We start from the raw sequence: 24901 nt of genomic DNA, 5'->3' as shown, positions 1-24901 counted from the left end.
CTAGTATAATATTGTTCAAAAATTAATTGAATAATGTATTCGATCAATATGACATACCAATATTCTATCCTAATTTTTTTAACATTCAGCGCACTGTGTTACAATAGAATTATGATTCAATTTAATTTTAATTCCAGGTCCAAGTGCACTGGAGTGTGATATCTATATAAAAAGCTCTTTTTTAGACTGTGATGAATGAACAGTAATATTTCCCGCCGGTTTTTATGTTCATCTTCTCTTGGCTCAATATGAAAACTGTTGCATAAACATCTACTGTGCTGGAAGTGAAAAGGTGCCTTTTTTTTATTTGTCTACTTATCCACTTGCCCTCTCTCGTCTGAACGGACAGATATAAAATAATGGGAGCATCTGTGTGCTTTCAGTAATAGGGCGCCGTCATTTGCGGCTTTCTGTATTTCGTAAATAGGTATCCTGAATTTTGTAAATAGGTATTTAAAATTCTCACCAGCTGTGAAAATTTGCCTCTTACAAAAAATCAACTCAGTGAATAAAAATTATAGTAGAAGCATTGTGTTCCTATGACCTTCCAGCTGGTCTTGAAGTACGATGCTGGCCTAACGAGCCAGTCGTTGAAGGTTCGAGTCCCGGTTCGCGAGAGACTGTTGGTGTAAGTAGGATCGAAGCGCCAGCCCAGCAATTTTGCTGTACATTAAACAGTTAGCTGCGAAGTCTGTGTATAATAAACAGAAGGTCAAGTTCCGGTACGAGATGTAGAACCAGGCTCTGCTTTACTTTGCTATTGTGTTCCTATGTCCTGTTTCAAATTTTCTTTCCAGTAGCTAACTCGTACTGTCAGAGGGGACATGAATTTTCATAAAATGTCTACCTAAATGCTTCGTGAACTCTCTACAATTACACTGCTTTGGAGGTGTACAAAGATCTCGCAAAAATGTGTCCAATGTGCTTGTTTTCACTATTTCAATGAAATTGTTTGACTTACATAAAAGTGTAGGTACTAACAAAGTGAAATAAAAGTTTACAGCTCGAGTGATGTAATCGTAAAACTGTCGACTACAAAACTCACTCCCGTAAAAGCACCGGCATAAAAAATACATTCTTGTAAATCTCAATATGCTGCACAAACAACGATTTGTGTGAATCGAAATAAAGCGTCCTGCTGCAAGCCAGGATCTTGGAAACCTTCCTTCCCGGAAACTCAAATCGGCAAAACATGTACAACATAATACTAAAGCTATCAAACACTAATCCCGATAAGCATATGAAAATTATAGCTCGACTTAGTGAAGTGCTACAACATATGTTAGTTACAAGCTTTCAATTGTATTGATTCAGTTGCATGCGCAAGCCAGCACTCAGGCTTCGAATACGCAAAACTTTGTCCGACGAGCGGAAAACAGGAACCCTTTCGATTCGACGTCACTCGTTTCTACTGTTCTTGAAGGAAGCACGAAACTTTAGTTCCATCTCCATTCCTTCCGCCTCCTCGGTATGGATAGGGTATGTAATCCGCCCAGGAAGACTTATTCTGCACAAGTTTACGAGCAGCATAAAAGAGCAGTTCTGGCTTACAATAGATGCCGATGCATACAAACACACTGCGCAGACACACGGGACGCCCGTTTCCTCGAGCCGAAGTGGAATGCCGATATTGGTGGAATAAAATTTTATTTCCCCATACGAGTACGGAAAGCTGCTAGTTCACGTTCTGGTTGAACAAGAGCGATGCTTGGTTACCGACAACAAAAGCCGCCCTTATTCAATCAGAATAGGAAGAAAACTGTAACTGTTATTTTCCACCAGTTGAATCCCCCCTTCTCACCGAACAGCGATGGCACCATTTTAGATGGTGTTCTACGGCACCCCGTCCTCGCCTCGGTTTGCTGGATGTGCGGAAATGGAAACAACACAAAAGAAATAATAGCCAATTCGGATTGAAACTAGCTTTGTTCCATTAGAGCACTACACTTTGGGGGCAGCGTATGTGTGTGTACATGTACACACCAATACAAAGAAATCCGACCGGAAGGATGCTGTGTCTGCGTTATGAAGATTTTCCCTCCGAACCGGTGTTATGCGGGCAACCGGGACGTTGTCGGAGCAAAAAAGCTCATCAATGATGCGATATTTTCGTGGCGCGCAGCGCTAGTAGGTCAAACTAGAACTAATGGTTTATTAATAGGGTGTGAGTATTAGCTGGGAATTGGTTATGTTTATGTTATGAATAGATGCTTACGTATATGTTTATGTTTACTTGAAGTTGGAAAGGTTAAGTTGGTTTTGCTCGGATGTAAAGTTTTCCTTTTGCCCGAACAGAAGGCTTGAAATTTATAACCGCATGTGGGATAGTGTTTGATTTGGGTATAATAAAAATACCTAAATGAATGGAAACTTTATCAGAAATTATTCTCAAGCCAACTAACTAATCGAGCCAATTCGAGTGGTTTCGATTTGAATGACATTTGGCATACGTATTTGGCATAGAAGGCAACAAATGGTGAGTTGACAACCTGGAAGGAGCGTCAAACATAGCTTCGGCCCTCACAAGTTCCTATCTCACACCTCCGCGAGTCATATGATTACACTAGACTGCCGGTTGGAACATGGATACAACTGGTTGGTGTTGCCTGGGCAATGTTGTCATCCGACACTAGCTAAGTGAGAAGGTGCGACGCGATCATTGGCGCGTAAACCATATTCCGGCGGTAGAGGAAATGCTTCGCCAACCTGAGCGTTCACCAAGATGGTGCGGCTCAAAACAGCGTCTGATCTCCATGTTAGGAGCGGCTGATCAACGTCCTGGTGGCAGCGTGGGACTCTAAACAGAGCTGACACGATGGTCCCCCGGCGAGACAGGGGGTTGGGGAAGGCCCAACAAGCCGCCCCGGAAAACAACATGTTACAAACATCGTAAGAGATAATACGGATCGGAACAATCGGCATATACCTAGGCAACGAAATAAGGACTACGATTGGATACTTAGGACATGGAACTGCAAATCGCTCTGCTTTCCAGGATGCGACAGGATAATCTATGACGAGCTACATCCACGCAACTTCGAAGTCGTAGCGCTGCAGGAACTTTGTTGGACAGGACAGAAGGTATGGAGAAGCGGGCACCGGGCGGCTACTTTCTACCAGAGCTGTGGCACAACCAGCGAGCTGGGAACCGGCTTCATAGTACTGGGTAAGATGCGCCAACGCGTGATGGGGTGGCAGCCGATCAACGCAAGGATGTGCAAGTTGAGGATAAAGGGCCGGTTTTTCAATTACAGCATCATCAACGTGCACTGCCCACATGAAGGAAGACCCGACGACGAGAAGGAAGCGTTCTACGCGCAGCTGGAGCAGGTCTACGATAGCTGCCCGCGACGGGACGTGAAAATCGTTATTGGGGACATGAATGCTAAGGTAGACCGGGAGGCAATGTACAGACCGATAATCGAACCAGATAGCCTGCATGCCGTGTCTAATGATAACGGCCATCGGTGCGTAAACTTTGCGGCCTCCCGTGGTATGGTAGTCCGAAGTACCTTCTTTCCCCGCAAAGATATCCACAAATCCACCTGGAGATCACCCGACCAACAGACAGAAAACCAAATCGACCACGTTCTAATCGACGGCAGGTTCTTCTCCGACATCATCAACGTTCGCACCTACCGCAGCGCGAATATAGATTCGGACCACTACCTAGTAGCTGTGTGCATGCGCTCGAAACTATCGACGGTGTATAACACCCGCCGAAGTCCAACGCAGCGACCAAATATTGAGCAACTGCGGGACGCCGAGGCTGCACAGGAATACGCGCAGCAGCTGGAGGCAGTGCTACCCACGGAAGAGTAGCTTGGCGCAGCTACCCTTGAAGATGGCTGGAGGAGCATCCGATCCGCCATAGATAGCACTGCTGTAGCGCTACTAGGTACAAGGGCCCCGAATCTTAGAAATGACTGGTTTGACGGCGAATGCAAACGGTTAGTCGAGGAGAAGAATGCAGCACGGGCGAGAATGCTGCAACACCGCACGAGAGCGAACGTAGAACGATACCGACAGGCACGGAACAGCCAAAACTCAGTCCTCCGAAGGAAGAAGCGCCAGCAAGAGGACCAAGATCGCGTAGCGATGGAAGAACTGTACCGAGCTAACGACACTCGGAAGTTCTACGAGAAGCTGAACAGCTCCCGTAAAGGCTTCGTGCCGCAAGCCGATATGTGCAGGAGCTTGGACGGCAACCTCCTTACTGACGAGTGTGAGGTGATCGAAAGGTGGAGGCAGCACTTCGACGAGCATCTAAACGGCGATGCAGTAGAGCGCGAGGACGGTATGGCAACTGATCTTGGTGCACGAGCAGAAGACATCAGAATTCCAGCCCCCGATCTTCTGGAGGTGGAGGAGGAGATTGGTCGGCTGAAAAACAACAAAGCTGCTGGAGTGGACCAACTTCCCAGCGAGCTATTGAAATACGGTGGAGAAACACTGGCTAGAGCCGTGCACTGGGTCATTGTCAAGGTTTGGGAGGAAGAACGAGTACCGGAGGAGTGGATGGAGGGTATTGTGTGTCCCATCTACAAAAAGGGTGACAAACTGGAGTGCTGCAATTATCGGGCAATCACTCTGTTGAACGCCGCCTACAAGGTACTCTCCCAAATACTTTGCCGTCGACTATCGCCATTTGCGAAGCAGTTCGTGGGGCATTACCAGGCGGGATTAATGGGTGCCCGCGCCACCACGGATCAGAGATTCGCGGTTCGGCAGGTTATGCAGAAATGCCGCGAATATAGGGTGCCCATACATCATTTGTTCATCGATTTCAAATCGGCGTACGACACAATCGATCGGGACAAGCTATGGCAAATTATGCACGACTACGGTTTTCCGGACAAACTGACGCGGTTGGTCAAAGCGACGATGGATCGAGTGATGTGTGTAGTTCGTGTTTCGGGGGCACTCTCGAGCCCCTTCGAAACCCGAAGAGGGCTGAGGCAAGGTGATGGTCTCTCGTGCCTACTGTTCAACATTGCCCTGGAAGGTGTCATTAGAAGAGCGGGGATTAACACGAGTGGCACGATTTTCCAAAAGTCGGTTCAACTGTTTGGTTTCGCCGACGATATTGACATTGTGGCTCGGACCTTTGTGAAGATGGCGGATACGTACATCGGACTACAGGCTGAAGCCAAACGGATTGGACTGGTCATCAATGCATCGAAGACGAAGTACATGAAAGGAAGGGGTTCACGTGAAGACAGTAACAGTATCAGTAACCTCCCACCTCGAGATCAAATTGGTGGTGATGAAATCGAGGTGGTCGATGAGTTCGTGTACCTGGGCTCACTGGTAACTGCCGACAACGACACCAGCAGAGAAATTCAACGGCGCATTATGGCAGGAAATCGTGCATACTTTGGTCTCCGGAGGACGCTGCGATCGAGTAGAATTCGCCGCCGCACCAAGTTAACCATCTTCAAGACGCTGATCAGACCGGTAGTCCTCTACGGGCATGAGACATGGACTATGCTTGTGGAGGACCAACGCGTCCTTGCGGTGTTCGAGCGGAAGGTACTGCGTACCATTTTCGGTGGACTGCAGATGGAAAACGGAGTGCGGAGACGGCGAATGAACCACGAACTGCAGGAGCTGCTTGGGGAGCCATCTATCGTCCACACCGCTAAGATAGGCAGGCTGCGGTGGGCTGGACATGTTGTAAGGATGTCAGACGACAGCCCGGTAAAGATGGTTCTTGAAACCAATCCGTCAGGGACGAGACGGAGAGGTGCACAGCGGGAAAGGTGGATTGATCAGGTGGAAGACGACCTGCGGACCCTACGCAGACTGCAGAGCTGGCTAACTGCAGCCATGGACCGAGTGGAATGGAGACGACCCTCACGTACAGCAAAAGCCACACCACGGCTTGGGACTGTTTGGTAAGGTAAGGTAATTTGGCATAGGAAATTTAGTACTTCCCACGGATGGAGAAAATTTTGTTACCCAAGAGTAAAACAGGACGCAGCTCAGAAAACTTCGGTTGTATGCGAAAATTGCGTAAATCAAGTTGAGATTTTTATACTTTTCGAAGATGGCAATGAGAGGTAACTTTACTAGCAGCAAGATATTCTGTTAATGAATACAACAAAAATAGACTCTTTTTAGAACCATAAATTGTTCAACAAGAATTGAATTTTTGTTTGATATTTCTTGGTTCTCATTTTACAACAGTACTTGACATTTTTAGAACCAACTAAACCACTCCGTTCATCTTTTGTGATATTGTTGGGGTGTTTGCTGTATCCCTCACTTTATATAATTGGCAATATCGCTAGTGAAAATGAGTGTCATGCTTATCATTTATATCCGTGCTTTTGTGTATGTTTTACCCTTTCTTTTACTGTCTACTGCATTGAACATAATTCTTCCTGCCAGTATCGTCAGTCACAATCACAGGAGAGATCTCAACAAACGTTCCTCTGTCTAAGTTTTATTATAGGAGAGCTTTTCAAATGCAATCCTTTGGAGAGACCGAATACGGCTACGAAACTCTCCCGTAAATATTTTCATTAATGAAATACTACTATGACAAATGACGATCAATAAATAAATAATAGAATATAAATTGAGAGAAGACAAAAAAAATGTTATGATTATAACTCAAATGTAGAACAAAGTGGAGGGGTAGGTTTATAACTAACATTCAGCATATGGGCCATAATTTTGCAAGCAATAACATGTGCCTGCCATCATGTGACAAGGTAAATCAATACTCAGGCTTTGTCACGTTGATGGAAATAAAAAAGCAGATGAATAACTCAAACTCAGCCATGGAATTAAACAGTTCTGTGGGGCTTCCGCTAGAACGCCCAAGATGGAGCAATGGGGGTGGAAGAAAAGTAAGTGCTGTTTCATTGGAAGCACTTCAAATTCACAAGAAAAAATCCACATACACTGAACCGAGCACTGGTCTAGTAAGTATCATCATCAAGAATGGAAGAAAAAGGGATAATGATGGATGCCGTTTTGAATGTGTGGAGAGTGGAAGTACTCATCATTACTATGCAGTAAAAGACATGTGGCACGTAGTTATTCGTGAGATTTTCAAAAAATAACGAAAGGGTTAAGAAGTGAACGCCGTGGTTTTTAGATTTTGATTCTTGCGTTTAATTTTTGCCATCCTGCATCCATTCATCTAATCAGCAATTATTACTTTTACATGTTCGATTTAAAATAATGGGATGAAAAGTCTTTGACTCATCACAGAGTTGGCTTTGCAGATCGAAAAACTTCTACTTTCTTCGGTTGAAAATGCGGCTCTTAGACAAACGATTCCACTCGAATGAAGCAGCTGGAGAAAACCGATTACATTGGTCAACACAGGTTTTGCTCTAGCGCTCAAACTAGAAAAAACTGAAAGATTACAGATATTTTACCATTTCTGTGAATTTTGGTGCCCTTAGCCATAACAGTTAGGCGACAAAATCTCCCATACACTCCAACACGAACGATAACCGTGCACCTCCTTTCACAGTTGAATCGGTGGAGACGCTAAGTTAATTATTCGACAGCCTTCTACACTATAAAAAATCGACACGTTACTGTCAAGTGGATTCCACTTACTTCTGTGCTAACAGATGAAACATTTCATGTCTAAGTGGAATACACTTGCGTTTCACTTCACAGCACAAAATCGAGTGTCTTACATTTCGGTTTGCCATGTCATGAATACCAAAATCAATCTTTCTACACTCAGATTTCAATGCTAAAACGCGTGTAGGGAACGAGCTTAGAGGGAAATTTGGATCTAGAGCTCGATAGTAATATTCTAGAGAAAAACTCTTCTACAAAATTGTCATATATAATAGCGCACATTTTCTTGTAATCACAATTTAAAGTGACCCAAATTTTTTATTAAATCCAGCATCTAACTTTCCTATTTGTGCAGATAGGGTGAAACGATTTTCTTTAACTTTAACTTTGAAGAAGAAAGTTTTCTTTTGTTTCGAAATAACCAATATAGAGCTATTTTACTACTTACTCACAACAAAAAAACTACGGGTGCGGCAATAAATCTCAAACTGGAAAAAAATGAAAGATTATAGCTATTTTCTCATTTCTGTGAGTTTTGGTGCCCCTAGCCATTTCATTTACGCGTAAAAGTCTTCCACTCACTCCAACGCGAACGTTAATCGTGCGCCTCTTTTCACTGTTGAATCGATGGAGACGCCAAGTACATCGTTCTAGGGAACGAGCTCTGGGAGATATTTGGATCTAGAGCTCGATAGTAATATTCTAGAGAAAATCATTCTTCTACAAAGTTGTTACATATGATGAGGCGGTGATTACAATTTTCTTTCAAATCAGATTTTAAATTTTTGTATCTTTGATAGAATTGAAGATTGTGCTACAAAGTTACTGTTAAGTTAATTAAGGGCAACTTTGTAAAAAATGTTTTTTCCTATCTTTCAAATAACCGACTTAGAGATAATTTATAATTCATAAATTATAATATGAATTTTAAGTACGAAAACGACATTGTTTAATTTGAAAAGGAACAGCCTTTTTCTTCTATCCATGTTTCAAGTTTTTTGAAAAACTAATATCAAAAGACGTACAGTGGCGGGAAAAACAATAGGTGTGAGCATTGCTTATTAAGTCATCTGCGTTTTAACCTATCATGTATAAAGCATATTTGAACGCAATATCTGTGTAAGATTGCTTACATTATGGGCATTGAAAAGAAAAATACTATCTGTCGATATTCATGGTAATTTGCCCGTGAGCGAAAAAATATAACATTTTAAGTAGAAAAAATACTAGGTGTAAAGTAAACTTTATATTGTGACGTGACTGTTAACACATTTTGCTTATTGAAAAATATTGATTTATGTTTTTCTGTGAGTGGAAACAGTAAGTCTTTACTGATAAACTAATAATTTATAAGTTGAGTTTATAATTTTGCTTTTTGTTTACTGGTAAAGAGTCGCGGTAACCATTTCAGCCCTGATACAAAACGGCTGATCAAAAACTACAATATGAAGGTGAAACTTCCAAAAAATAGCAGAAACTGCTCACAGCATAAAGATAAAAACGGGTGAAATACCAGAAGAAATCAGAAACTTGAGGGTGGAAAGGAAAACTAGTTCTTTGAATGACCGCCGAGTACTGAAATTTGTAAAAAATATGCCATCCTTACTTCCATAGCCATCAAAATGGAACTTGAATTGAAAGTGACGTCTAAGACCATCCGGAACCGTCTGATTATTTTTAAATACCGTGCTTGTACTATCAGAAAAACTCTACAAGTTATACCTATAGTATAATTGACGCGGGAGAAAATAATAGTGTTTGCATGATCGTAGCACCGATCATGCCTCTAAAAACCAAAGAACAATCGAACTCTGGATACAAATTTCTTCCTAATCTCGTTCCCAAGAATGATGCACTTTTTTTTTTATTCTCGCTTATTTTCCGTCGGTCTAGTTCCGCCACTGTTGTGGCCAATCACCGACGCCCGGGGAGGCGACTCTACACCCAGGACCCTAACTCACGACCCGTTTATTAACGGACCGGCGCCAACGGCTTTACTTCCTCATGCGATGGAAGGCGTGATCTCAGAGATTTTTCGCCTCAGAAAATCTCCCGGTGTCGGCTAGGATTGAATCTAGACCAGTTGGGTTGGTTGTGAGTGGATCACGCCACCTCACAACCATCGACACCTATGTCGGCGGTGGGATTCGAACCAAGGCGTCAAGCGTGGTTGGCGGAGACGTTACCAACCACACTAGGCCCCCGCCTAATGATGAACTTGACGTCTCCATCGATTCAACAGTGAAAGGAGGTGCACGATTAACGTTTGCGTTGGAGTGATAGGGACCTTTTGACGCGAAACTGAAATGGCTACTGAAAACTCACAGGAATGAGTAAATCTTTCATTTTTTCCAGTTTGAGTTTTATGAACGCACCAGAAGTTTTCTTGTTATGAGTTAGAAGAAAAATAGCTTTATATCGGTTATTTTGAAAGAAAGAAATAAACTTTCTTCTACAAAGTCACGCAAAGGTGACGAGGCTACAACATTGTAAAATATAGTTAAACTTTTTCTGCAAAGATTAAAAACTCGGATGCTGGATTACATCGAGAACTTGGGTCACCCTAATTTGTGACCACAGGAAAATGTGCGCTCCATTATATGTAACAACTTTGTAGAAAAAAGTTTTTCTCTAGAATATTACTGTTGAGCTCTAGATTCAAATTTACTCCTAAGCTCGTTTCCAGAAGGCTGTCGAATAATTAACTTAGCGTCTCCACCGATGCAACAGTGGAAGGAGGCGCACGGTTAACGTTTGCGTTGAAGTGGGCTTTTGTCGCGTAACTGAAATGGCTAAGGGCACAAAAATTCACAGAGATGGTTAATCTTTAACTTTTTTCTAGTTTGTGCTTTAGGGCAGCATTTTTTTCTCTTTTTTTGACCAACATTATTTTGAAGAACTTAACGCGCAGCACTGCAAATGCTGGAGGACCGCTATAATAAGTGCATTACTTTAGAAGGAGACTATATCGAAGTATAAAACAGCTTTATTTTGTAAAAGTTTTCGTTTATTTTTTCAATAGAAGGCCAAAGACTTCCAATTCATTTTGTCATTGTTTCTCCAGCGTGTATAAGTAAAATTTGAAAAATGATTGAAGGTGTTGTAAACAACCAATGTTTTTTTATCTTTAAATTTCGACGTAAAACTTCGTCTTTAAGGCAGTTAAACTACATCCTTAGGGCAGGTATTAAGGCGTAAAATAAAAATCTATCGTCGAAACAGGTGACGAAATTATGTCCAATTTCACATGCTTATCACTCGGTCCTTTGTTTTAGCAGCAATTTATTGGAAAATTAGCTAAGCATTCGCTCAAATGCAGAAATTTGTGAACTTTTGTAGTAGGGTAGCGAACAGCTACGGCAGTGGTTTTCTTCGGCAGGTTGTCTGCAGCAATCTTATCGATAAACCAGTTTTCCAGAGCTGTAAAATGTGACTGAATGCAGTGGCTTAGCAAAGGTGGGGGCGGGATGGGTTAGAGTTCAACCCAACCTCAGAGCCTTCGATCTTCATTTTTTTAATGTCAGGGTTCTGAATTACTTTTCATCAGAGTAGGCAGTGTGACTTTGCACTCGTATCCAAGTGAGTTTTAAAACTTGCTTGCACATTTATTTTCGGTTTGCAAGTAAAACCTACTACCGTGCTGGATCGAAACCCGTACAGTATCGAAATCCGTACACCTTGATGTTTTCCGTCAGTTTTAAGTATTATAAAAATGAAAATTCATATGATAGTTACATGTACAAATAAGTAACTATCATATGAATTTTCATTTTTATAATGCTTAAAACTGACGAAAAACATCAAGGTGTACGGATTTCGATACTGTACGGGCTTCGATCCAGCACGGTAACAGTGCATTACACTTGAGTTAGATTTGAGTTTGAATCCTGCATAACAACAATTGCATAAAAATCGAATTGCGATAAAATTCGCGCCGCGTCTGCTGCAACAGTTTGTTGCATTGTCCTTTGAAAGCATAAATTCGATCTAAAAACAAAACCCATCGCGTTACATCATCGCCCGCATCGTTGAATACATCGTGCACTGCATGCATTGCACGCATTTAAACTCACCCGATCAGAGTGTGCAGTGCAAAAAAACTCAAACTATCGAGAGGAAGCAGATTAAAGTTGAATTCAAATCTGGGAAAGTGTTACTCAGTTCAACTTTGCACGAGTTCATGCCATCACTGCTTTTCAATAATGTACTACAGCATGTGGATGTGGAACAAATTTCCTCCAAATTGCGTCTTCTCCAAAAAATCCTTGTGCAAAACTTCAGTTTAATCGGACTTTGGCTTGTGAAGCCTCAAAACGGGTTGAGTTTCACTTTGTTGATCGATGATAAAATGTACCGAAATTGTCCAAAATATTTTTTTAGACCAAGTATCTTAAAAATGCATAAAATATCAAAATCTGATGTTATCTAGAAAAAAATCTTGTTAATCTGGTGTTTTTTTGTTAAGAGAAAGCATTCCTTCTTGAAGTATCATGCATTTCTAAGACATTTGGGATAAAAAAGCTATATCGAAAATTCCATGCTATTTTTCATCGGTCAAAAAAGTGAAGCATTGACGACTTTGAGGCATGACTTCCGGAAGCCTGATTACAAATACTAATTTTCTAGACATTTGCAGAGACTTGTAATCCATAAGTCCCCGTACGTGCGGAAAAAATAATAACCACCCGGAACCAATTCTGCTGTTAGATTGATTTTTGTAAACTAATTTTACTCAAACCTAATTTTGAAACAAAAAAATTCGCGCTAATGCAGTCTCGATCAACTAGTTTATTTGAGAGAATTCGTTATCGATATTGTTTTCGGCACATTTTGCATGTTGTGGGATAAGTACAACGATGCACCGTGCCCCAGTGCTGAGTCGAGAAAATTTCCAGCTCGAAAAGATCCTCGACCTGATTGAGAATCGAACCCGATATCACAACCGTGTTGGAGAGCTAGCTGACCGACAGTGCTAACCACAGAACCACGGGGACAAACCTAACTAACTTACCTAACTTTGAAACAATTCTTTTTTTCGATTCCAACTTGAGAAATATTTTTTTTTCCGATTTTTTCCTTGTCATACTTTGGAATTGGTTTTGATTTTGTTTGTATTGTTACCAGAAAAGAAAACTTTAGCACTACTCTTTTTTTGTCGCCCACTCATTTCACTGCCATGCAGTCGTCATTGTTTCTCCAGCGAAACAAAGTGTCCAGTACCGTTTCGTTTTCATAACGGTAAAAAAACACTTACCGGTGAATCTAGCGAGACTCTGGATTCGAGGAAATAATGGAGGTTAGTATTTTTTGTTAAATAACATTAAATTCTAACAAAAATATTGATTTTTATCATTTCACCAAGTCCACAGTTTCGTTGGATTCAAGAGAGGATGTTTTTTTAACCGTGAAAAAACGAAACAGCACTGTATCAGAATTTTAGTCCGGCGAAAAAATATCGGGAAATATATTATTTCAGACAACGCAATTGGAAGTTGCTCATAAAGTCTGTCTGTGAGAATTCAATTTTGTGACTAAACTTGGTTTTGGGAAAATGCTGCATTATGGAGCTGGAATTTTCATGGGGACTTTTTTCTAAAAAACCAATTTTTTATTTCATACCGCTAAACAAAATTCGGAAAGACGATTTCCATTGGTTTTCTATTGTTTATGTCATGCGATAAACAGCAATTCTAATGTTGTTCTCGAATTGACCATAGAGTGAACTATGCTGCGGATTATTCGAACAGCACGTGCGTTGCACGGTAAGCGGTATCACTAGAGAGAGCAAGAAAACACTTTATCTTTTACGTTGTTCCTTTCTATTCTCTCTCTTCAATATTCTCTTGCACTCTCTACTCTCTATATTTACTAAAACGCAACCCGTATTGAGAGTGAGTGATGTGAATACGCCAAACCACTGTTTTTCTCATCCTGTTTAGCTACATGATAGTCATCGATTTAGGTTTCTCTTTCTTCAACATTCTTAAAATTCACATTCTTATCAACGCCTCCTCCCACCCCAGAAGGAATTTCTAGCTTCGCCACTACACGCATTTTCTGTGTGAAATCAGAGCAATAGTTGTACAGAATAAAAGTACACATTCACTGGTTGATTAAGATTTGAACTTTTGCATGCAGCATCGGGCAATTGAGTGTGTGAAGACGACAATAACCTGTGACTGCAAATCAGCGCGATAACTTGTAAAACCAGAAATAGGCGACCATAAGTTAGTAAAGTAGTGTAATATTTTAATAAATATTTTCTACATAAAGGATAAGAAATATAAAATATTGGGTTGCAAAAGAGTCCGCCTTCTAGCGGTGCAACTTGTGTAACTGCAACAGTTACTCCTGAACATTGTTCCTCATGCAATCTGAGTGGCAGTGATAGTCATCAGTCTGCAATCTACGAAACAAACCGTGCTCACACTACGCTACTAAAGAAATGTAGTAGATGAAAATCAACTTCCTTCAGTAAGATTGTGTATGTGTACAGCGAACAACATTGTGGAACATTGCAAAATTAAAAAAAAAAAAAACACTAGAAAAGGATATAATGAAAAATCGATTTTGGGAGGCATTTCGTAAATAAAAACCATTAGAGTCAATTGAAATAGGCAGATAGAATCACTGTGTCTTCGGCGATGATATTTCTTCTAAAATATGCCATAGCTTTTCTGAACAAAGTGGATTTGTGCTTACAAAAAATGAGAAAAGTAACATTCTTTTTGCATGCAATGGTGAAAAAATCACAACATTACAACTTTTTTAAAATGAAAAATGAGAAATGAAACAACTTTGCTGGAAACATTAAAGTTCCAACTCCGATTTCTTGGGTCCAAATAATTTCGATCACGTTTTTACAGCTTTGGAAATAGTGTGCGTCGATGCAGTACCACTGTTTTCCAATACGAAGCAGATTCATTTCTCGTACATTTTTATTACATGCAGAATAAAATCTCATTACGTCTTGCGAAAGGGTGGAAATGACATAACTTGAAAAAAGGCGAGTCTTTAAAATGATGAGTCTAAAATGAACATCGCGAATTCAAAGTGCGCCTCAGATTGGCTAGCCGCTACTATGGTGTTCAAGATCTGTTTAGTGAAAGTAACAATGGATGCATTCAAAACGGTACATGGAACATACGAAACCATATCATTATGTTCACAGCTTAAGAAGCGAGCTTGTGATTAATAAATTGATTTACTATTGAAAAGATATGTCAATTGTTATAACACAAGTTTGTGGCATCCTTACCCTTCGATCAATACATTGGTGTTTAATGTTCGTTCAGTGGTAGTAATATTTATGCATTTTAAGGTTGCACATTTTTGTTATACTTTCTACTGCATGCCATCCTGCAGAAGTAAGACGTAGTCCTACGTCGAAAAAGAAGTTTGCTTTGAGCTTATCACTTCTGCTCAATCATGCAACAATGCAGCTTTATGACGTTTCTATACCAGTAGCCTACAAGTGTATGAAATGCATCTTCGCAGTGTGAGTATTCATTAACTTTTAAATATGTTAATAATATGCTAGTAATCTATCTAAATATATAAAAATGCATCTCTGTCGGTCTGTCTGATCCATATAGGCTCGCAAACTACTGAACCGATCGGCGCGAAATTTTGTATAAAAAGGTTTGATGGCCCGGGAAAGGTTACTAAGATAGTTCGGACCCCTCCCTTTTCTGGAAGGAAGAAGTCCCACACAAATAAAACACAGATTTCTGCACATCTCGAGAACTAATCAAGTAAATTTGACCTATGAAAGTTTACAAAGCCAGAAAAGATTTCCATGATGGTTCGACACCCTCCCTCTCCTGGAATGTAGGGGTTTCATACAAATGAAGCACAACTCAAGAACCAATCAAGTAAATACAACCAAGCTGAGCATGTAAATGTTTTTAGGGGAAACAAATATGTCCATGGTGCTCGTAGATTTAATGAGCAAGTAACGCGCTTCATACGATGGTGACTCCAACTTAGACTACGAACAAAAAAAAAAATTATTTGGACATAGCTGAGAGCTGATAAAACATACGTAATATACAAAAGTATTGTATGTGTCTTACGAAATATGACTGGCGCGTTGAATCAAGCCAATGCTCATTTAAGATAAAATTTAGGTCAGACTTTCAAAGAATACGGATCCTATTTCATCCGGCCCCGGGTTTTTTAAAGCTCCATGTTTTTAGGTAATTGGTATTTGGTACAAAAAATATTTTGTAAAAAAATTCAAATTGGGTGAAAAATATTCGCAGTGGCAGTTTTTATATCAAAAATATCAATTTGATATCATTTTAGACTACCCGACTGTTTCCTTCATATAATAAAGTAAATTTATGACATTTCAAATCTCTTCGAACCACCAATCGATACTGACCTGGAAACTTGTACAGCGACACCTCGTTGCAGTTGATTTCCAGCAGGGCCGTTTCGTTCGGCAAACTGGCACACCGACACATCGTATTGACGGGACACTCGTAGGAAGTATCCTGATTGGTGTACAAAATATTTCTATTATCCAGCTTCCACCCTTCGGCGCCACCGTGCCGTGTTCGTACTGCCACCGCAAGCAGCAGCAATACCCGGAACACCATTATACCGAGACACCAAACCATCGAATCGAGAAAGCTTCACTGTCGATTGCACATGCACAAACACAACAACTCCGGGTCGACTCCGGGGAAATCTGAAATTGATAGTAGAATGTGGAAAATGAATTAGTTTTTTGACAGTGCGATAATCCAAAACCTGCAAAAACCGTACCAAACTTGCTGTGAAAAATCGATCCCCATTTATCTTAGAATTTTGACCGAGCAGGAGCGAAAACTCCCCACGGGAGCCCAGCAAGCACAATGAATAATCCAGACGCACTTGGGAGCGATTCATAAGTACAAGAATTGGAAACCGGGCGACAATTGTTGCATGATATATTGTGGATATTATTCACTCTCTTTAAAAGTTTAGCCGGCTTGCTTCCCTGTCGTCGTTTGACCATAGCTTTTTTTGAGCTTTCAAACTAGGGGGGCTTAGCACACGTTGAGGATTTTGCTTTATTCGCGTTTAATGGTTTTACTATTATTTTTTTCTTTGTTCTGTGGACACCGAGAAGAAAATCCTTTCGGTGATTTATTTCATTATTTATCTTGTTGAAGGCTGCAGACAGTTTTTTGTGGTTGTAAGTGATAGAACGCAGTACCAGCGACGAGAAAAGTTTTATCTAAAATAAAGATATGGAACAGATTATTCCGGTTAATGGAATTGAGGAAGCGTTTTGTGCTTTGATATTGAGCAAAAAGCGAATATTCTTTCAGATCTACTGCAGAGTTCTGGCAAAAACAGGACTTCAAATGAGACTATTATATGTTGAATCAAATGAACATGAAAATTCATATAGAGTTTATGCTATTTCCCTATAGGAGTGATTCATAGAATTTCTTTACAAACAAAGAAGTGAACTAACATCAGTCGTTCCTTCCCTCAATACAAACGGTAAATCATTCCACTAAGTTTAACATCCGAGAAAACCTGACTGGCAGCAGTCAGAGGATTGCATTCAGGCATACGGCACTAATCCGGAGCTAACGAATTCACATACACACACAGTCGGAATCAATCCTCTGGTTTCCCATTCATATAAGCCTAAACCCAAAACTGCAGTGGAAAAATCTTCGACTACAATAAATTTGGCCCGGAAACAATAGTGTCCGTCAATCTTTACAATCCGCCCGGAATCGGCGCCTCCGTTAGCTACAAGTCCTAAGGTTTCGAGTCGGCTTACCGGTTGCACAATGCAGGGACGCCCTGTCCCGGCAGCCCTAACGCGGGAACACCGACATACGACCTACAAACGGTCGAACCACCTTCCTTCTGCGAGGGACCGGGCTTTGTTCGGATCCAACCAAATAGGAAATCCTTCCCTTGCTGCTTACTTCGGATTCTCCACTTCATGGCAATAAATTCACATCACCTTCTATCAGCGTCAAAATCTCCGGCTTCGGGATTCCGCTTGAAAGGCCGAACGAGGACCGGTCCCTACCAGGAACTCCAGCTCGGTATCCCTCCGCTACGTACACGTGTGTGTATTTTTCTGCTTTCCAGAAATGTAACCATCGAGGACACTGAGAAACGCGTATGTGCACCCATATGTGCGATGATCAGAGAAATCTGCTCGAAAGTAGCATCATCGTTATTATCCTCTTTTTTCTGATTTTCCGTCCTTTGATGGTAAGTGCGGCAGAAAGCTTATTCTGAAGTGGCCTCTTTTGTTGCTGCCAGATATCAAGACCGGTATTATATCACAACTCATAGACATTCACATACGAACACACATACACGTGCATATCATGTGTTTGTGTGCAGGAGAAGCCAGCCCAAAAGGAAGATAACTCTCATCAGTAAATCCACCAGCCGTGTATTACAAGATAATAATCAATCAAGCTGGAACCCGAAGTACGGACACGCGAGTGAGGCCTTATTATGCTTGCTTGACACGTGTAGGACAACTGGTGTGACTTCGAGTTTGGGATGCATTTCCCAGGGTGAGCTATGGTCAGGGTTCAACTTACCTACCTTGTTTACTGAAGATGAATGGCGTTTTACCAAATTTCCGATTTTTGAGCTAAGCTGAAAATAATATTCTATCTATTCAGTTCTTCACTCTTACCTAGCTGCGACTGACACAAAATGCTACAAAGTAAACTGGAGGCAAAACCTCAATATTTTTATTTTTATTAGCAGAGACAAATCGCGCCAAATGACCGAATGAAACTTTTCACACGTATTTGGCTTAGCAAACTGAGCATTTTTCACAGATGGAAAGATTTTTTACATCCATGAGTTACATTCTAAAAGGGCGTATGTCTTTTGGCATAGGTTTTATTCGAAGCATTGTAGTCCAGAAACCGTTGGTTGTATAGAAAAACTGTCTGAGAATGAGTTGTAGGGAATTAAAAATGCATCATAAAAAAATTATACACTGCACTAAAAATTTTTTTGACCATAAAAAATTAAAAATAAACATTAGATTTCAGTTGAAAAAAAGAGTTGAATTTTTTTTTAATTTTTTTTTAAATAAACTTGAAGTTAAAATGCAACTTTCAATAAAAAGTCCGGAATGAAGAAATGAAAAATATTTTTTTTATGGTGAATTATCCATACCTATAAAAATGCAGTCCGGTCTGTCTGATCCATATAGGCTCGGAAACTACCGAACAGATCGACGTAAAAATTTGTATGTAGGGGTTTTAGGGGCCGAGAAAGGTTCCTATGATGGTTTGAGACCCCTTCCTCTTCTGGAAGGGAGGGGCCCATACAAACGAAATACAAATTTCTGCACATCTCAAAAACTAACCAAGCAAATGGAACCAAATTTGGCATGTGGATGTTTTGAGGAATAAAAAATATATACATTTTGGCTCGACACCCCTCCCTCTTCTGGAAGGGAGGGGTTCCATACAAATGAAACACAAATTCCTCCACATCTCGTGAACTAACCTAGAAAATAGAACCAAATTTGGTAGGTGAATGTTTTTAAGGGTAACAAATATATCCATAATGGTTTGACACCCCTCCTTCTTCTACAAGGGACGGGTTCCATACAAATGAAACACGAATTACGCACAGCTCGAGAACCAATCAACCAAATACAACCAAATTTAGTATGTCAATGTTTTTAGAGGTAACAAATATGTCCATAATGGTTTGACTCCCCTCCCTCTTCTGTGAGGGAGGGGTTCCATACAAATGAAACACAAATTTCTGCTTATCTCGAGAACTAACCAACTAAATGGAACCAAATTTGGCAGGTGAATGTTTTTAGGTGTAACAAACATGTCCATAATGCTTCGACACCCTTCCTTCTTCTGGCAGATCTCCAAATACCATTCCGAAATCTAAGATGGCGACTTTCGGTTTCCGAAAAACAGCGGCAAATAATCAAATACCATTCAATATGGGTATTTCCGGAATTGTTATGACGCACTGAAGCCACAAATCGACCTCAGACAACATTTTGAATTGTAAGATGGCGACTTCCGGTGTCTGGAAACCAGCCGAAAATGACCAAATACCACCCAATATGCGTATTCACGGAATTGTTATGATGCACTGAAGCCACAAATCGACCTATCGACCTCAGAAAACAGTTTGAATTGTATGATGGCGACTTCCGGTGTCTGGAAAAGAGCCGAAAATGACCAAATACCACCCATTATGAGTATTTCTTTAACCAGAATGACGCTCAGAGGCCAAAAACTGTCCCCTACTTCCGGTTTCCGAAAAACAGCGGCAAATGACCAAATTCCACCCAATATAGGTATTTCCGGAATTGTTATGATGCACTGAACCCACAAATCGACCTCAGACTACATTTCGAGTAAGATTGTGTTTGGAAAACAGCCGAAAGTGACCAAATTACACCTAATATGGGTGTTTCTTCAACCAGAATGACGCACCGCGGCCAGAAATTGTCTCCAATTGTCATTTTGAAATCCAAGATGGCGACTTCCGGTTTCCGAAAAACAGCGGCAAATGACCAGATACCACCCAATATGAGTGTTTTTTAACCAGAATGACGCTCAGGGGTCACAAATGGTCTCCAAATGCCATTTTAAAATCCAAGATGGCGACGTACGGTTTCTGAAAAATAGCCTGAAGTGCCCAAATACCACCCAATATGTGTATCACCGGATCCAGAATGATGCAAGGAGCTGAAAATTGACCTCAGACACCAGTTTGAATTGTAAAATGGCAACTTCTGGGAAACAGCCAAAAATAACCGAATACTACTACATATGGATATTTCCGTAATCGAAATGATGAATAGAAGCCAAGCATTGACCCTGGACACCATTTTGAATTCGAAGATGACCACTTTTAGGTTCTGGAAAACAAAGAGAATAACTGAAATGCATTCAATGTATTTCCGGAATAGAGGTGATGTACAAAAGCCAAAAGTCGAGGAAGTTGTCATTCCGATAAAACCAATCATTTCAAACGATATAAACAAATCGCAAGGAATCAATGAATATGAAATGTTTAAAATTATTAAATTAAACACTAAAATAGGCGAGACGAAGTTTGCCGGTTCAGCTAGTATAAAATAAATCTCTCGTATAATAAAATTGACCAGATAGAAACACAATTGAAACTTCTTAAGGGAATTATAATTGCGGTAATTAGCAGTAGGAACGAGGCTCGGTAGAGTAAAGAACGTAAAAGAAGGGATAGTAGCATACACACTAATACGGATAAATTATCTGCCTGTCACTTCCTCTCAATAGAGGGTTATAAAACAGAAGTGTGGAGAACTTATGACCCTAATTTCAACCGTTATGTGTTCGGCAAAGTACCCGGGTGCCTTTTCAGACTTTAGTGCTTTAAATACAAGGTTAACATTAACTCAGCCAGCTATAACTTATTGAATGCTTCCTACTAGTGGAAATAAACCATTTTCCATAGGTGGGGCAATGGAGGTGCTCTGATTTTTTACCACATCTGAGACCACATTTGGATCCTGTAAATCCGAATTTCCGGGATCATGTTCCGGTGAGAAAATTTAGTACAATTTTCCATTACACCAAATAACATTTGGCATCAAAATGCATGTAATCACTCTAGGAACTAATTTTCATTTATTTTGAGCCCATATAGATTCCTGATATTGATCATAGTCCCGGAGACCAGGATTTACGGTAACCATATGTGAAATAGCGGTTTTTGAGTCCCGTATATTAAAAATAAACAAATTTTCCAATCTTTAGACAGGTTAAGATGAAAAATCGGTTACTAATTGGAAAAGTTAGAAGTTTTGACGTGGGACTACGTTTTTGTTTTCTATACTGGTATGCATTTTGTAAAATTGGAAATGAAACTGGCAAAAGTTGCGTCAAATTTCAAACGATGATAACAGCGTAACTACATGTTGGATAACAATAACCAATATGTTGTTGAATAGATAAAATGTTGAACAATTTCTTAATACGCTAGTTTTCATTATTTTATCTTTGCAAAGCGGTAAACATCGATAAACAGTGTCAAGACCAAATTGACGCGAACAATGAACCAATCACATGTGTGCATTCCTAGCACAGACGCCATGAATAGACACCAACCATTCCATGTGATATTCTCTGTATGAATATCAAAAAAAAAAAAAATTTACAGAGTCTCCCCGTCCCAATAGGCCAATTTATGTTTGCTTTCATAAACTTAGACTAATTTGATGTCTCGAAGGTAAAGGTTTTTCGAAAAGTTTGAAACAAACCCTTTTCTTTAACGATTTCTAAACCTGCTGTTAGAGCGTAATAGGAACTGATGTCCTGAAAGAAAACATACTGGTAAAGGCATCAGTACCGTAGAGTATGTGTGGAGCAGAGCACCGCTAGTTTCTCGTCGTCTATCATTACAGCGGGCACGACTTCTATTCGCGTGCAATCAAAACTGCAATGCTGCTACTGATGCTGATTGAAAGTTTTTCTCATGAAAATGGTTACCAAATAAAAACCCTAAATTACTCAACAAGAATTGAACATTTTTGCAGCGGTTACAAGTTATTTTTATTTATTTTTTATCTTCGATATTTACTAAATAATCGTGACCAACATAATATCGAACGAGTAAGTTCCTAAAATGAATTATTTGTCCATTTACTAAGATCTATTCAGAATCTTTTTTTTTACATTTCAACATTGTTAGATAGTTTTTATTTTCAACCGTTATGTACTCGGCAGGATACCCGGGTACCTTTTCAGACTTCATTGCATTAAAAAAGAAGGAAAACCTCAACTCATTTATCTGAAACTTATGGAATGCTCCTAACTAGTGGAAATATACCATTTCCCATCATCAGACTGTTTATAGCGGCCGGCGGGGTCGAAGGGGGGGGGGGGGGGCTTCGAATTTTTTTACCCCATAAGTACTCGGCAGGGTACCCGGGTACCCACAAAATTAAATGCTTCTTGCTTTTTTATTTGTTGACCGATTTTCGATCTTGGTCATTCAAAAGATTGGAAAATCTGTCTGCATTTAGAATCCGGGACCAACATGAACTTATGACCACATCTGGTTCATGTAAATCCGGATCGGGAACATGTTCCGGTGAGACAAATCAGTACAAAGTGGTATCAAAATTCACGAAATCACTCCAGGAGATGATTTTCATTCATTTTGAGTCCATCTGATAAGTTGTCCAAAATGGCCATTCCGGAGCAGATTCCCGATCTTGAACATGGATTTACGGAAACCATATGGAAACCAATGGCTCTTCAGGTCTCGTATAATAAAAATAGATGAATTTTCCAATCTTTTGACGGGTCAAGATTGAAAATCGGTCAAGAATTAAAGAAGTAAGAAGCATTTCATTTTGGTGGGTACCCGGGTACCCTGCCGAGTACTCACGTGTGTTAAAATTGCCGAGTACATAACGGTTAACTTCACAAATAAAACAATATACTTATATTAGCTGTCTTCGTAATACAGTGAATCTAATTGTTGGCAAATGAAACAAACTTGTTAAGCAAAAAATAAAACTGAATCTTTTTTAACTCTACCTTTGTTATAATTGTTAAATGTTATTTGCATAGGGACGTTGCGATACCATTAAACATCGATACTTGGAATCGATACTTGTATCGAGAGGAAGCACTGCTATCTCGATAGTATCGAGACACATGTATCGATACCTAAACGTATCGTTATTCGATACCAGTTCATTAAAAAAAAGTCACATTTCTTTTTTATTGTTTATTCCTCAAGATAAAAAAGTTTAATTTATTCAAACCACTCATTTTCATTCAAAGAACCAAGAAACACCAGCTTTTGAAGATATTTAGCTGGAAGCCGATTACGCTTTTCGGTCATGATCGATCCCGTTTTAGAAAAGAGCCTCTCGCATGGCACTGATGTAGCCATATTAACTAGATACATTCTTGCTTGCTGATAAAGCTCCGGGAAGACGGTTCTCATATCCTCCCACTGCTCAAGAGGATTTGAGTCCAGTGAACTTACCGGCAACGTCAAATATATAGCCAATTCATCTCCTGCGTTTGTCTGCTTCTTTGGATTTTCGAACATTAACAGTTTGTGGTGTTTCCAAAAATCATACGTATTTTTCTGCTGTTGCTCACACAATTCATGCGTGTTCGAGTCCAAATTTCTGCATTCCACCGCGTTTGCCTGATTTTTTGAGATGGTACTGCGAATTTTGCTCACAGCTTTGGCGCATGCTGTTGGATCTTGGAAATAGATGTTTTTGAACCTGGGGTCGAGGATTGTTGCGATTGCGACTTGCGACATTCGTTCAATCTGACCAAAACGTTTTTTGAGTTCTTTTAAGAAGCATTCTTTCACAGTTAATATTTCTGAGACATCACACTTGAATGAACTTATTTGTCCCTCCTAAAATGAATTACACGACTAGTAAACTTTATCATTTGAAATAATAACGTAGTTAGTTACCTTCTGAAAACTCCGCAGTTTTCTGGAAAGCCTTTTTGATTGAAGAGAACTGATCCGTGGACTGGCTCTGCGATTCATTCGATTTTGCCTCAGAATTTTTTTCCTCGAAAACCTCTTTTGCAACCGATGTCGATGCAACAGTCTTGGAAGAAAAATGATTGGCAACTGATGAGAGTGTAGATCGCAAATTTATACTTGTTGTCTCCTCCTCAGATACGCTTGTTTTCATCACATTTGGATGGTGTCGCGAAAGATGTTTAGAAAGATTCGTTGTGTTACCGGGAAACTGCATCTGTATCATACAGATTTTGCACTGAACTTTCTTGTCTTTTTCATTTTTGTTAAAGAATACCCACACTTTACTGATCCGCGGAGTCATTTTTTTTATTGACGATGAGTAGAGCGATGCCAGATTTGCTTTCCGAAGACGTCGAAATTGAAGCCACATAAAAAATTCATAATCATACCGATAGATGGATGAGATTTCTGTTGAATTGGCATCGCTGATGAGATGGCGGGATTGGAAATTCCAGAAACAGCAACTTTTCTCTTTCGTTCGTTCTTCTTCACAGGGTTGTTTCGATTCTTTCCGATACTGAGAGGTGTGTATCGATATTGGTGAAGTATCGTTGGTATAACATCGATACCAAATATTCCAGTATCGGAAGTAAAAGCATCGATTCTGTATTAGTATCGATGGTATCGCAACGTCCCTATATTTGCACAAAAAAAACACTACAGGCACAACATCACTAAGTGTAAATGAAGTTGTTTCGAGCGTAATTGAATATATTTCTGAAAAAATTAAGGGGAGAATTAAAATACGTAAATCATTGAACAAACGAATTTGTGGTGTATGTAATTACAGTAATTACAGCGTTTAGTC

General features: G+C 40.1%; 1 protein-coding gene across 1 annotated transcript in view; it reads right to left on the bottom strand.

The window, feature by feature from the left end:
• The window catches only part of LOC129726923 (chaoptin), a 471022-nt gene that overhangs the window by 278451 nt on the left and 167670 nt on the right, over positions 1-24901 (bottom strand). The window contains exon 3 of the mRNA XM_055684186.1: positions 15938-16246. Coding sequence (XP_055540161.1) covers positions 15938-16175 — 238 coding nt within the window. The 5' untranslated portion in view covers positions 16176-16246. The remainder of the gene's footprint in view (positions 1-15937; positions 16247-24901) is intronic.

Source organism: Wyeomyia smithii, chromosome 3 (genome assembly GCF_029784165.1).
Source record: "Wyeomyia smithii strain HCP4-BCI-WySm-NY-G18 chromosome 3, ASM2978416v1, whole genome shotgun sequence".
Lineage (NCBI taxonomy): Eukaryota > Metazoa > Arthropoda > Insecta > Diptera > Culicidae > Wyeomyia > Wyeomyia smithii.
The sequence above is the reverse complement of the archived record's forward strand: the minus strand, read 5'-3'. Positions and strand labels throughout refer to the sequence as shown.